The 14,154-nt window shown below is 40.1% G+C and overlaps 1 protein-coding gene across 13 annotated transcripts in view; it reads right to left on the bottom strand.

Moving 5' to 3' along the window:
- The window catches only part of ENOX1 (ecto-NOX disulfide-thiol exchanger 1), a 360,411-nt gene that overhangs the window by 19,733 nt on the left and 326,524 nt on the right, over nt 1-14,154 (bottom strand). For 12 of the 13 annotated variants that reach the window (XM_068675334.1, XM_068675281.1, XM_068675261.1 and 9 more), the window contains 2 exons: nt 6,238-6,345; nt 1,670-1,726 (listed from right to left, as the gene is read on the bottom strand). In XM_068675334.1, the coding sequence (XP_068531435.1) occupies nt 1,670-1,726; nt 6,238-6,345 (165 nt within the window). The remainder of the gene's footprint in view (nt 1-1,669; nt 1,727-6,237; nt 6,346-14,154) is intronic. The other variant, XM_068675336.1, reaches the window with a different exon arrangement.

Below are 14,154 nucleotides of genomic sequence, written 5' to 3'. Positions count from 1 at the left end.
AGTGATTACAGCTATCTAGTTTCCCTCTTCACCATTGATTTATATATTGATTTCTTTTCTTATTAGTCTAATATTGCAGTGAGGTCATCATGAGAAGAGCTCAAAGAAAAGAGGGGCATAAAATAGTTTTGTCCTGTGGAAAGCTCAGGCATTTGAACAACTCCTACAATTAAAAACCAGAATAAAATATTACATTTTGAAAAATTTACCATTAACCAAAGATTCTGAAATATTTTCTTTCAGATTCTGGAAATGATGTACAGAAACACTTTCTTTAGGCAATTGAAATATTTTATTTTAATGTTACTTAAACCTGTATATTATATAAAATGAAACTTCCAGGCTCTTCTGCTTTATCCTGTTTCATATGAGTCAGAATGATAAAAGTCGAAGCATTTTGGAAATTTTCCTTTAAAACATTTTGATCCTGCAAAACATTGTTTCATCCACATTTTTTGGAGAGAAAGCAAGTTTCTTTTGGAAAGTTTCTAAATCTTAAGTTCCTATATTCCCTTAGGAAACTTGGAACCAGCTGTTGTGCAGGCAAAAAGTAAGTAGCAAATGTGAGCATTTCAAGATCATCGGTGGATTAATGTTTTTATTTGGGTTTGCAAACAGAATCTTTCAAAGGGGCAATGAGATGCCATGCAGACAGACTGCAATTGCAGATTTGTTGGAGCTATCAGACAATATTGAATGTCTCCTGTCCAAATGCTGAGAGCTATGAGGCCCTATCGACTTCTCTGCGGAAACAGACCACAATGAATGAGATTCAGGGACGGATTAAAAAGAAAGGACATTTTCTTATCACAAAGCAGTTCACAAAATTTGAGAGTTCCATTCAGGTTGAAAATAAAACTGCTTTCCTGGCTATGTCATTAGATAGCATATTGACAAAAACAGATTTAAAATATATTAGTGTTCAGACTGTTGCTGGCTCTTTAAGCCGGGTTGAAGATATCATGTATAATCAGTTTTAATTTTCTTATGTTTATGACAAATCAGAAAGCTGCATGGTTTGCATTACAAACATAGCAGGAAAATTTTTCTTTATTTCCTTTCCCCTTATCCAAATTGCTGTTTTGACTGCAATCATTAAGGGAATAATAGAAGCATTTTTTTTGGCAGTAGGTTATAAAAAACACGACCTTAACAAGTCCTTTAACAATTTTGGGCAAAATAATGACTCAATTAATTAATTTAGTCCTTTCTGTGCAAATTAGCTGTTTCCAAATTATACACGTACATGAATGACCTCACTTAGAACTGAATTATGGCCAGACTTGCTCAGCTGCAAGGTGGCAGCCACGGAGACAACAATATAACTTTGTAGGTTGAGTAATCCTGGACAGGACACTAAGGCAAAGCATTTCTCTTGCAGTCGTTTCCATGGTATCTTTAACACCCACATACAGCAACTAGGACATTGGTTGTGAAAGTCTCATCCAAATAAATCCGACAAAGTAAATTGCACGGAACTCAATTTATCTACCTTGAAATGAAGTTTGCTGGGATTTGAACCTGTGGCTTCAGGAAAAAAACAGCCACTTCAAACCTGATGTGCAAATCATTCAGCCATTCTATCAGGTTTAAGACATAAACAGAAAAAAATTGAGACCATAAGCATGCATATATATCTCTAAATCTGTGCGTATATAGCTGTACCTACATTTGCCTGAGATTCATCATGCCCATTGATTTCTGCTAATTCCTTGGCGCTTTTTAACTGCAAAGAGTAAACAAAACAAACAAAACAAACAAACAAAAAAACAGAACAAAACAATCACATTACTTGAGTATTTCACACAGTTATCTTTGATTTATTTGAAGGAGCATTTTATAAAGCTTCCAATGAGAAAAACAGATGGAGCATATAATTCTAATGAGTTTTTGCTCAAACCATTTTGAAACCAACATACTTAAGGCTTGATAGGTTGGTAAAAAAAAAAAAAAGAAAAAAAAAGGAAAATAATAAGACTGGGTCATTATTTTTTAAATAATAAGAAAGTAGTTTCAAGGCATAAAAAGTGTGCAGAATTGGCTCTCAAGAATAATAAATGATTTAATTTCCCCTTCTTCTTGCTATTAATGTAAACTTTACAATATTTGCAAGTTGCCACTAGCTAAACAGTGTTTTGCTAATGATTACTTTTGAATGATGTATTTTGAGCTTTCTAAAACACCAAAGTGCTACTGTGTGTTTCCTTCCTGAGGAAGCATCTAAATAACTGACATGGCTCTTGGGTATGATGGAAAAGGAGGTGAAGAGAACAGCTCTTTTACTTAACCACTGGCAGGAAGGACTGATGAGACGCTGCCAATTTCAAATATATGATCTAAACCAAAACATTTTTTTCCTCCTGATTTAGCTTTTTTGGGGAAATCCAGGATTACACAGGGGATTCTAAAAGTCTTTCCAGAGAGATTTAAGGAGTGCCCTAGCTCATGTCTTGAGCCACAGTGAAATATGCTGTTGTTCATCCTGCGATTGAACAAACAAGGAAAGGAGGACACACCACAGCTCTCTGGAGCCTGCAAACCATGGAGGTTTGTACATTTAGTGGAAGCACTCAAAAGCATTTAGTCTTTATGTACATTTCTGAAGTGATGTGTTTATTCTAACTTAATTCAAAGTTAATATTTGAGGAGGGTGGAGAGGGGAAACAATCAACAGAACTTTCCTCTATGTACCTTGGTCTCTATCTGGTTTTGCCAGAGAAGCTGGGGTCTGTTTAACAACTGATGATACAACTGTGACACTGAATGACAACAGTCCTAAAATCCAGGTGAATATGGATGTTATTATGTTTTGATTGGGTGTCTGGCACAGAAGCCTTGTCTGACTACCACTGTTGGATGACTGGTCAGATTACCTCTATCATCTTTTTGCTGTGCAGCAGCAACAGCTAAACCGCCTGTGAATCAGTTCTTGGCTTCTCACAGTTGCCAATCTGGCAATTAAGGTAAGTGGGCCATGATCTCTCTATACCTCATGATGCAGGCCTGTGTGAGCCACTAAAGAGGTCCTGAAAGAGGGAAGAGGGCAACAATCCCTGAGAAAGCAGTACAAAGAGCTGGGGACTGCAAACTCATCAGGTGTCCTGTCACTTCACTGACACTCATCTTTCAATGCCCTTGAAAAGCCTGCAACTCATACTAAAAGCAGTGTGATGCATTTCCAATGAATGCTGCGTGTTTTCCTTCCACTGAAATACAACCATCCTGTGAAAACATCTTGCTGTGAGAATGCTGGTAAGAACGAGACAAGAAGGCTACTTCCAGCCAAGAAAAGTTAGGTATTTCTGCATTGCACTGTGAGCTGTTCCCTGATTCTGCCAATTTTTCATTTTAAATATTCACCTCATGTGGGCTGTCCCGTTGAGTTCAGCTGAATTACTCATCTGAATATGAAGTTAGGAGTGTGCTCAGGTATACAAAACTGCTCTGCGTGCTACGCCCATGTCCTGAGTGCTCTGGGAGTGCTGTTCATTACTTACCTTTCTCCTTTCCTTTTTCAGGTGCATCATGTGCCATCACCCTTTGGTGGCTGCTGGCTTCTTGGGCAATGCTCCGCGTGCCTTTTGCTGGTGACACGCAGCTCTCCCATCCACCTCATGCATGTTTGATGGGAGAATGGGCTCAGCCTCCAGTCTGCATTGGTCTGCCAGGCTTTCACCCCACCACTGATTCCCACCACCAGCTCCCCAGTACTGCTGCACTTGTCTTAATCCAGCAGCACAGTGTTAATCTAACTAGTGCAGGCAGGATGCTTGAGCCTTTTTCTTTCTTTTATGTCCTGCAGTGCCCTAAGGAGATATCAGAGCTCAGACAAGAAGCTGCTAGCATCCACATGTACACTAGAACCACTGCAGCAGGAGGTGGAGGTGAACCAGTGGAGATAATGGGAGAAAACTTGTGGGTAGAAAATATGCTGCTGGATTCCCACAGGCTAAAGGGGCGAAGTCCCTTTTTTTCAATATTATTTTTTTTTTGTTTTAATTCAAATATACTTTATACTCCTCTCTCACATCATAAATTGTGAAATGTTGGAATAGAAACCTTGGAAAAACATACAATATTGGAAAAACCCCCAAGGCAGGCTCCATTACAGGTTGGTGGTGAGACTGGTGTTACCAGCAGGGAGCATACTGAGGCTAAACACTGAACTAGTGCCAGTAACAACCAAGGGACTACCTGAAAGGAAGGGAGAAGAGGTAAGGAGCTGGAAGGTTCTCATACATCTCATGACATGGTGGGGCAGGTCAGGTATAAACCAGTGGGCTCAAAGTCCTCTGACAACTGCAGCTGGTGGCTGACCAGATACGATCCAGAAGCCTTTTTGCCACCATTGTGTAACATGGTAAACAAGCAAACAGGATCTCTCCCAGCAGGATATACAGGATGAATAGGCAGACTTTAGCAAAAGTATCACAAAAAAAAAATAAAAAAAAATGCAATAAAGATGGGAGCCCAGCACTGTTCATTTTTTTAAAGAAATGTTCGTATTTACTTGACTCTCCCATATGATTTTCAATATCCATGGTTGGAAAAACACACAGATGAGCTGTGGTGCTTGTAAAAGAAAGCTGTGAGCCTTGGCAAGTTGGGGGTCATTACTGCTAAGGGTTTTGCTATTCTGGAATATTTTGGAAATGGTTCAGGGTTATTGGAGAAGCACACTGGTTGTGTAGCTCTCTTTAGGAATTCTGGCCACTTAGAGCCTTAGCTCTAGGCATGTTTCAGTTAATGCTCAAGACAAATGCAGATCCATTGTGCCCTTCTTCCAGCTACTGTTTCGTCTGTCTGCCTAGCATGAGTGCACATTTGATTTGCAATTAGTAGGAGTCTGCAGAGATTCGGAAGTCACTCCCGTGGTCTCTATTGAGGCCTCATATCATAAGATATTCCTATATGTTTTTGCAGAATTTAATTGCTACCAAGATATAAAATAACACCATGCAATTTCTTTTTTTTTTTTTTTTGACTATTCTATGATGATACACTTTGAATGCCATGTGAAAATGTAAATGAGATGCAGTTAACTCAAGAGATCTAGTAGTTTCTGTCTTTATAAATATGCTGTTACCTAATCCACTCTTCCTCATGGCATTTTTGTGTAATGCAGTCCTGCATCAGTTCTCATTTAGAAGGTTTTCTTTGTAGCCATAAATGCTAAGAACATATAGCATTTACTTTTCCCATTACGCATATTAAATGTTTAAATCTGTTTGCAGACATATTCAGACATACATGCTGAAAACTCTTGAACATAAGAACTATCATCATTTTGAATCTCTGCCATCAAAGCAGTTCAGAACCTGCAGTCTTTAATCTACAGATACTAACCAACTCGCTAAATATTTTAGCTCAAAGTTTATATATAAAGGATGAAAAATACGTCTCACAACAGAGACTGTGCCTATGCAGCACAGGTGGGGATTTGAGATTTCAGTGTGTCCAAGCCATGTGGCTTATACACAACGCATGTATTTGCGCACACTGTGCTTGCACACAGTGTGTACTGCTTCATTTCCAGATTTACAGATCTAGCTCCAGATTTTCTTTTTCTGCTAACTATCCATCTTACCTTGCTTATAAAACAGTACTATCAAATACACTTTTCAGTGTCATAGAATGCCTAAGTATCAAAGAAGGCTGACATTAAAGAATCAGATTTACAGTTGTTTGCAATAAGTGCATTGGTGAACTACTACTTTTAATGCCATCATGATAAGCTTTTTTGTATACTCATATCTTCACATATTACACAGGAGATGGCAAGCTCTTTTTCTTCAATACTAGTCTTAAAAGAAAGTGCATTTGTTGTTGTTGCTTGTCAAAAGAAAGTGTATTTGTTGTTGTTGCTTCCAATATGTTTGCTTTTCAGGCATGTTTAACTTCCCCCCATTTTTTTTATTTTTTTTTTTAATTATTCAGAGTGACAACACATTTCCCTGATATCTATGTGAATAACATAAGTGGAAATGTTACTCAAGATGTGAAATTCACTACTGGATAGTGTAAAATAAGGGTCCACTTTCACTGTTTTCTTAAACTGTTAGCCCCAGCTGCATGCACAAATGCTAATCAGAGCAGACACATAGCCTATATAATGTTATGTCTTGCTCACAACACAGTCAGTGGTCAGAATCCTATGTATTTTGTAGGCAAAGCCATGCATCCTCCATCCCCTTAGCATGCCTAAGACAGCACTTTTCTCCCATGAGAAGCACTCACCTGTTCCTGAAGGACTTTAAGCATCGCTTGTGTATGTGTTTGTTCTTCCTTGGCTTGCTCCAGCTCAGATTTTTTGTTATTTAATTCTTCCTGTATGCTCAGCAATTGCTGTACAAACAAAAGAAGGTTCTGGTTAGCACTGTCTGGATCAAAATCGGTTTTAAACCCTCAGTTTGATAAATCTTTGTTTCAAACAATGCTTTGCAGCCTGCTCCTACATTTATTATTGTTGCATAATCTGCTGTGTCTAAATGGACCAGAGGTAAATTATTTTCATCTGCATCTCCTTCTGCAGCAGTGCTTCACGAGTAATGCATCTGTTAATGTGTGTTAAGCTATTTGTTACATTAAAGTAGAAACTCCTGGTACAGTATATCACCCACGGAGGGACTGTCACATTCATCTGAACCAAAATCTTATTTGTAGAAGTGTATGCGGTGGTTTCAATAATACTAGGGTAAACACTATGGTACATAAATAATTTAAAAGCACAGCCTTTTAATATAATTAGTCATTGGCCCAAAGCCATTTTCATTCTATGCAAAGCAATATTCTGGAGAGCTTTCACATTGAGTTGCCAAGAAGACAAAGCTTTATTTATTTATTTATTTATTTTCAACCATGCTGTGATATTTTATTAGCCCAGGAAGATTGATGCCCTACAATCAATATATCAGCCAGGAAGATGGCTGATCTGAACTGTCAAAACAAAAAAACTATGTCCAAAAACATTTTTTATGAAGACAATTCTGGGATGCAGGGGCATCTTGAAAAGCCCACATCCCCTGGTCTTGGCTAGCTTCAGGTTCCACATAGATTTATTGTATCTGTTAAGAGCAGGTCAATAGATTTAATTAATCTGTAATAATGATATATTTTTATTTTTATGTGTAATAAACATTGCTGAAGAGCAAGAGAAGACAACTAAGAGATTAAAAAGGAGTTTACAGTGCTTTCCCTTGGTGATCAAGAAGGGAAACTTCGTTTTTCTTGCACAACTTATTGCTCTGCATACACTCCTTTCCAAGGACTACTTGAGCGAGCAAGTGCTTTAATAACTTGGATTACTGATCTAACTATGTGTCTAAGCATCTAAGACTTAGTTTGTGCTTGTGCTTAGGACTGATAACTCTGACTCAAACGGATGTTGTAGGTGTTCACTGTCTTGATTAGTTGGACACAACAAAAGTAGAAATAGCCCCTGGCCTTGTTCCACAACACTGGAAGTCCCAGGCATGAAGGGACTCAGTGCCAGTATTGTTTTCAGAGCTGCTATGAAACACTTGATATTTTGGGGCCTGACAGAGTTATTGGCAGTGCATTTCTCATGTAAGTGAACACCAGTTTGATGAATTCTGTCTGCCACGGAGGTAAAAATCCATGTGGGTATATGTGTGATTATATCTTGCACCCTCTTGTACTCTGCTATTCAGCTAGGTGTGCTCTTTGATGGATCTTGCCACCTGGACTGCTCCGTGAGGGCCTACAAGACACTGAGGGCCTTCAGGTATGTGTATCCACTCTACCACAGCACAAAAGCATTTCAAATCTCATGATTTTACATGAATAGCGAGTTCTGTTCCAGTGAGGCCCCACCAACTTCTGCACGGAAATCTCTACTTCTGGCAATTCCTGATGGGGACTGGATTGCCACCTCAGACTTGTCTTCATTTTGCCTGTTGGGTATCACTCTCTACATTCTCAGAAGATAAAATGAATTTATGTGTACTGTCATGTGTCACACACTGTTACCCATGCAGCTCCTTAGTACAGTTACAGATTTCCAGACATTTCTTCACCTTCTAACCACAAAGGGACAATTTAGTCACCTCATGTAACCTCATGTCTATAACAGACCATTAATCTTCACTCAGGATAGTTTTAGCTGATGCCTGTACTTTAGAAAGAAGGGACTCCAATCCCCAGGAGGGAAACAAATCATACAAGGCACCAGAAGGATACCAGAAGCTCTTTAAAGGATCACTAGCAGAGACACCAGAGTTTTGGCAAGGAGATGTGTCACCTGAATGGGGCTGGTGAAATTCTTCTCCTTCACAACTGCAACCTGCTTGACCTTACACACCTGGACAGGGCAAGGGCTTTTTAAGAAAAAAGAGTCTTTGCTCTCCACCTCAATGTCTTCTCTGAGTAGTTATATCTCAACCAGTTTCTGACAATTCAAAGTGAGGATCCAAAATGAATTAAATGATCCTCGCATAAAGCCAGGAATGCATTTAGCCAATTATGTACTGGGGAAGGGAACTTATTTGCCTCTCTAGGCAACAAGCTGAAATCCTGAATTATGAAGTTTTATTGCCATCATTGTCAGTGCAGTGCTACAAGTACTGTGGAGTCCAGAGAAAACTACACAAGAGATCCTGTCTGCTCCACAGCCCCTGAAGGAAGTGGATAGACATTTAAGTCCAAGAAGAACATCACTACCTTCCAGACCAAACCTTCATCCTGTTTCAGAGACTTTACTCTAGATTCTGGGAGAAACCCTGGAGCTCATCCTTCTGAACAATGGAAATTCCTATTTAGAAGACACCTGGTGAGTCTTAAGTTAATCTCTGCCACTGGAAAGCCCTTTCACTTAGAGGTTGAACTTGTTATACTTTCACCAGAAGAATTAAAATCACCTTCCTCATCCTAACCCCTCATGGTTCTTCCATAGTCAAGTCTTACACACCATGGACCAGCTCACAAACCACTACAGCTTTATCTTCATATCTCCCACTTATATCTCCAGCTGTGCTTTAGTCTAATTATATCCCTCTTCCTTTGATCTTGACTTTAGGTTTTGTGTTCGAGGCAATTTTTTCAGAGCTGGCTGAGCATGGGAGGAAGTGGTGTGGCAGATGCAATGTGAGAGCACAAGCAGAGATGCTCCCTGTTCTGCATCATTGTATTTGGCTCCAGACCAGCCAGGAACAAGAATCCCAGGAAAACATCCAATTTTCTCAGTTTGCATGGATTTGCAGCTCATACTGGTTGCAACATGATCTGCAAAGCATTTGACATGAGATAAAACTTTCTGGGAGTCTTAATAGTTAAACTGTAAACTACTGCAGGCTCTCTGTTTGTGCCTAGGCTCATATTTTCAAGACAGCCAATGGGCCCCATTTTCACGGGGATGGAAAACAGAGCATCTGTAACTAGTGTACCGCATTCCCAGTCACACATAAGGTTTTTCATTCACAGAACTGGGACCTTCCCAGCCAGCCCCCAGAGATGCCAGAATTGTTTAAAATTTGCAGTCATTCCCTGGGGCTTTAACCTTCTTTCTTTTTCTCTCCCTGACATTTACCTCTAAAAGCTGCAGAATCCGCTCATTTTGCATGGGTCAGGTTCAGAGCTTTCTTTTTCCTGTGTGGTTGATGCCATCAACAAGAACTAGTAACAAGGACTTATACCTGCCAAACAACATATTTTTTCCTTCTAGTCTTAATTTGGGAAATGACAAAATAGCTTTGACTGAAAAAAGTATCAGACTGAGACAGACAATCAGCTTGAAAAATTTCAGCACAAACACGTGATGTTTGGCAAAATTAGAAGCAAATGGAAAGATTTTACACTGGCAGGAATGAGGCAAGTTTCATAACAGTAACTGCTGTCATGCCTACTTATAAACAGACAGCCACTCCATAATGATTCTAATGAATGATGCCAAGATGCTGGTATTTAATTATTCAGAATTATTTTGTTTCTCACATAAATGTGCTTATTAAAAATTGATCCTATAGATATTTCTTCTGCCCTTCAGATTGCATGCAAGTGCATACTACAATCAATTAAAATAAAAAATTGTTCTCCTTGGTTTTACTCGTTGTGCTGTCTGATCCTGTTCCACCTACTTCACCATCTCATCGAGCTTTTCTGCCAGAGCTTCCCCCCCCCGTGCCCACCCACCCACACAACATTTGCTACCCCGTTTCCCACCTGTTGTGTCCTGCTGGTTTGTCTCAGAGATTCTGCCAGCACAGCTATCAAAATGTCCCTTCCTCCAGTCTTGTCTCACCTTTCTGGCCATTTCCTTTAAGCCCTGATGCCCCTAATTTTGTGGCACAGCCATGGCATTCAGTCAATAAGTCCCCAGTTTTCTCAGACAAAGGAGTGACTTGTTGGCTATACAGCCAGGAAATTCCTGGTTCGTTTGTTTATTCTCTTCTAAAGCAGCAGTTCTCAACATACAACTCTTTGGGTGTCTGGGCGTCCCCTGCCTCTTGTGCAAGGATCTCTTCCCTGAGCCAAAATCATAGTGTTAGGAGGCAGAAAAGCATCTCATGGTGGAGAGATATATTATCCTTGCTCTAGTGCATGCCTTGCTGGGGAGGGGAGAGGCTGGCTGCAGCCTTCTGCCAAAGGCAAGGGACAGGCTACCAGAGGCAAGAGTATACAACCCACACCCAACCTGACACAGAGAAAGTTCGATTTAGTGAGTGTTGATGCAAGGAGAAGATCTTTGAGGAAGGTTGGGGAATGTCCAACATCATGCTGTGGTAAGAAGGTAAAGGTAAGGAGAAGGGAAGAAGTCTGCTTCTCAAATCAGCAGGAAAAAATTTCCAGGACTGACTGTTAAATTGAAGGAGTCTGGAACTCCGAGGTTCCTGGAGAGAGGCACATGCACAGCCCAGCGTTCCACCAGCACTGCTCTGGAAGTTCAGCTGGTGTCCATGCAAACAAAGGTATTTGTCACTGTGGCTGCTGGGTTATCCACAAGAGATGAAGCCCTGGAGTAGGTCAACATCAGATGGGTAAACATCACTAATATCCCTTCTTTGGCATTTCCAGAGAGGAGACAAGAAAGCAAAAAGAATTAACTTAGTAGTTGTCTCTCCAGATGCCAAGAAATGCATTTTACGCAAAACCATGCAAGACAGCTTTCCTGTTTCCATTGGCAGTTCTGGAGCTGCTCTGTTTATAAACGGAAAAGATCCCTCTCCAATGTTAAGCTTGCTTCATTCATGAGGACAAAATTCCTCCCCATTCATAAGTGGGTAGCTAATTTCTTTAAATGGGAGGGACATGTGTGTGTTTTATTTTATTTATTTTTTTCCACACATTCCAACTTCCAATGCTGAATCTCCGTCAACAACAGTTCAGTGCCGCCCATGTTGCATAGATCTTGAAAGTGCAGACAGAAAATTACTATCTTAAACCAATCCTCACAGCTTCTGAAACATTAAATATAGATGGCATTATTGAAGCCAGATGAATTACTCAGACTGTGTACAATGCGGTGCCAGCGTGGCCAAGAATGCTAACGACTGAACAACAAACAGTGCCTTGAAATATATGAGAAGTCCTAAAGGGAAAGTAATAGCTGGTTGTTGTGTAGCATGAAACATTCCTTCTCTTTCCTCTTCACCTCCCTGCCCACATTTCTTCTTTTGTCCCCAAAAGGCAGTGTTACATCTGTACATTTAAATATAAATTATGGACATATCCAGAAGGGAAGGCACATGCACAGCCTAGCAAAACAGAGAAGGATCTCAAAAGGAAAGCATGGTTGCCAGCGTGAAACCATCAACTTAGTACACTAAGAAAAGGGAGGCAGCTCAGAAGAGTCCACAAGACCTGAGGCAGTACTTAGGATAATATAAGACTGACAGAACAATGAAAAAGGAAAACCAACATTTGCCACAAGTTTAACAGTTACATTGCTGAATGGTCCCATTCCTGCTTTTTGTTGTTGTTATAATTATTATTTTTATTTTCTGCAGCTGCTTGAAAAGAAATAGGAGAAGGAAGAAATGGAAGTGAAGAAGATAAGACAAAAGGATGTGTCTGAGGTAGGAGCACTGACTTTGATCACAGATAACAGGCAGTTTCAGCAAACCAAGTCAATTTGGCCACAGGTGGACTCTTTCTGCAGCTTCTGGAGTAGCTGCAGAGTGTCTGGAAAATATTTGTGGCAAACTGTTTTGAAACAAGAATATCAGTCAAAGTGGGATGGTGTTACACAGCCTAACCGAGCCAACTTGTTTGAATAGACATCTTAGACAACCAGTGAACTTAGGTAAACTGAATTCTCCCACCTATATGATATTAGGGGGTAGCATATTATTTTTCACATACTATTTATGGGGAGTATATTTACTCCCTTATACAGGAAAAATGGGAAGATCTAGTTCACTAGGTGTCTAAAATGAAAGCAAAGCCCACGCGCCTCAAATAGGTAGGCTGATTTCCCCTCAGGGTTTACTTTCTTCAATCCTGAAGAAACTAAGGCTTCACAATATAAAGAAACCTGGGGAAGCAGTTCACATTTGTGCAAAAGGGCAACAATTTCCCCTAAAAGTACACTAGAACTTGAGATCTAAAATTTTTGCAGTCATAGGCATTGGAAGGACTGCAGAGATCATCTAAAATTAAAGCACCAATTTACACTGACCATTTCTGAAGTTTTATTCTTTCTCCTTTTTCTTCCTAAAGCAAGTTTTGTGGTGTCAGTTTGAACTTTATCTCATAAAAAATAAAAAGAGTTGACTAGATGGAAAAAGGATAAAAATCAGCATGGAAAAAAAGTGTTTCAAAAGTGTTAGAGGCTGATCACAAATAACGAGGGAAATAATGGTAAATATTTCTTGGTAGAGTCCTCCTTAAGTAGAAGGAAAAGAAATAATAAATCAAAATGAAATCTCAGGCACACAATCAATTGCAAAACAAAAACACAGATTGTTCTCTCAGTACTTCTGTGGACAGGCTGGAAGGGTGTTTGTGTCTATTTCTAAGACAGACAAGATTTCATATCACAAATGGCCAGCACATGGCAGGCTTGAATAATGAGAAAGTGACTTCCCAGCTGCGCAAATATGCATTAGTAACAAGACGCTGATGAGGCCAGACAAATCACCAAGGAAACAGAAGAATGTGAAAGACAAGTCAAAGAAGCTTTAGAAATGAGCCCTCGAGGAAGTTAGCCATCTTGCAGCAGTAAGGGCAACGTATGTGCCATCCTAATGTATGACAAGGCATTATTAAAATAAAGAGCGTGATTGTGGATTTTTTAAGGGAGTAAAGGGAAGTGCAGTGTAATAGATCAGTGCTTCTCACCCCTTCCATCTCTCAGGGACCACTTGTGTTATAGAAATTATAGGGATGACATTGTTTGGATTGCTCATGGGGTTTGCAATGATAAAAGAGTCCCAACCCTGACCCCCTGTGCCATGGGCCAGAGCTGGTGAAAAGCTGCATGTTGATCAACAGCCCAGCTCCTGCTTGCTTTGGGAAGCTACCTGTAAAATAAGCTATTCTAGTTCTGAGCAGAGAAAAAGAACATGGTGAACATGTTAGCTCCACAGGTTAGCCACCTCCAAAGGGGCTGGGGAGCTGGACATGCACGTGTTGTGTGAGTGTGTATCAAGACAATACTGTACAACATTGTCCTGCCACCTCCTTAGAAAGACGTCTGTCACGCTCCCTTCCCCCTGCTATGAGTTTGACTACAGAGGTCCAACAGCTCTGCAGCACTCAAAACAGTAGTGAGCAGGAGAGACCCACAGAAATAAGAAAAAAACAAACAACAGATGGATGAACACACAGAAACTACTTAAAGGGAGGGTACAGAGAAGATGTGGTCACGCTTTTCTCAGGTAAGGGTTGAGGGCTAATAGACACAAGAAGGAACATCTCGATTACATATAAAGAAAACATTACATGGTTAGTATGGCCAGCCATGGGAGCAAGAGCTCGAAGAAGCTGTGGACTCCATCCTCGGAGGAAATGCAAATACAGCTGGATGGGGCCCTGAGCAAAACAGAGAGCTCCAGAGCTGACCCTGCTTTGAGCTGGGGAATGCTGTACATGATCTCCAGAGGTCCCTTTTGACTTACATAATTCTATGATGCTAAAGAATACCTAATAGATATAAGATAAATAGGTCTCAGTTTCTTTTGTTTCCATAAGGCATAGTGA

The sequence above is a fragment of the Anas acuta genome, chromosome 1 (assembly GCF_963932015.1).
Source record: "Anas acuta chromosome 1, bAnaAcu1.1, whole genome shotgun sequence".
Classification (NCBI taxonomy): Eukaryota; Metazoa; Chordata; class Aves; order Anseriformes; family Anatidae; genus Anas; species Anas acuta.
The sequence above is the reverse complement of the archived record's forward strand: the minus strand, read 5'-3'. Positions and strand labels throughout refer to the sequence as shown.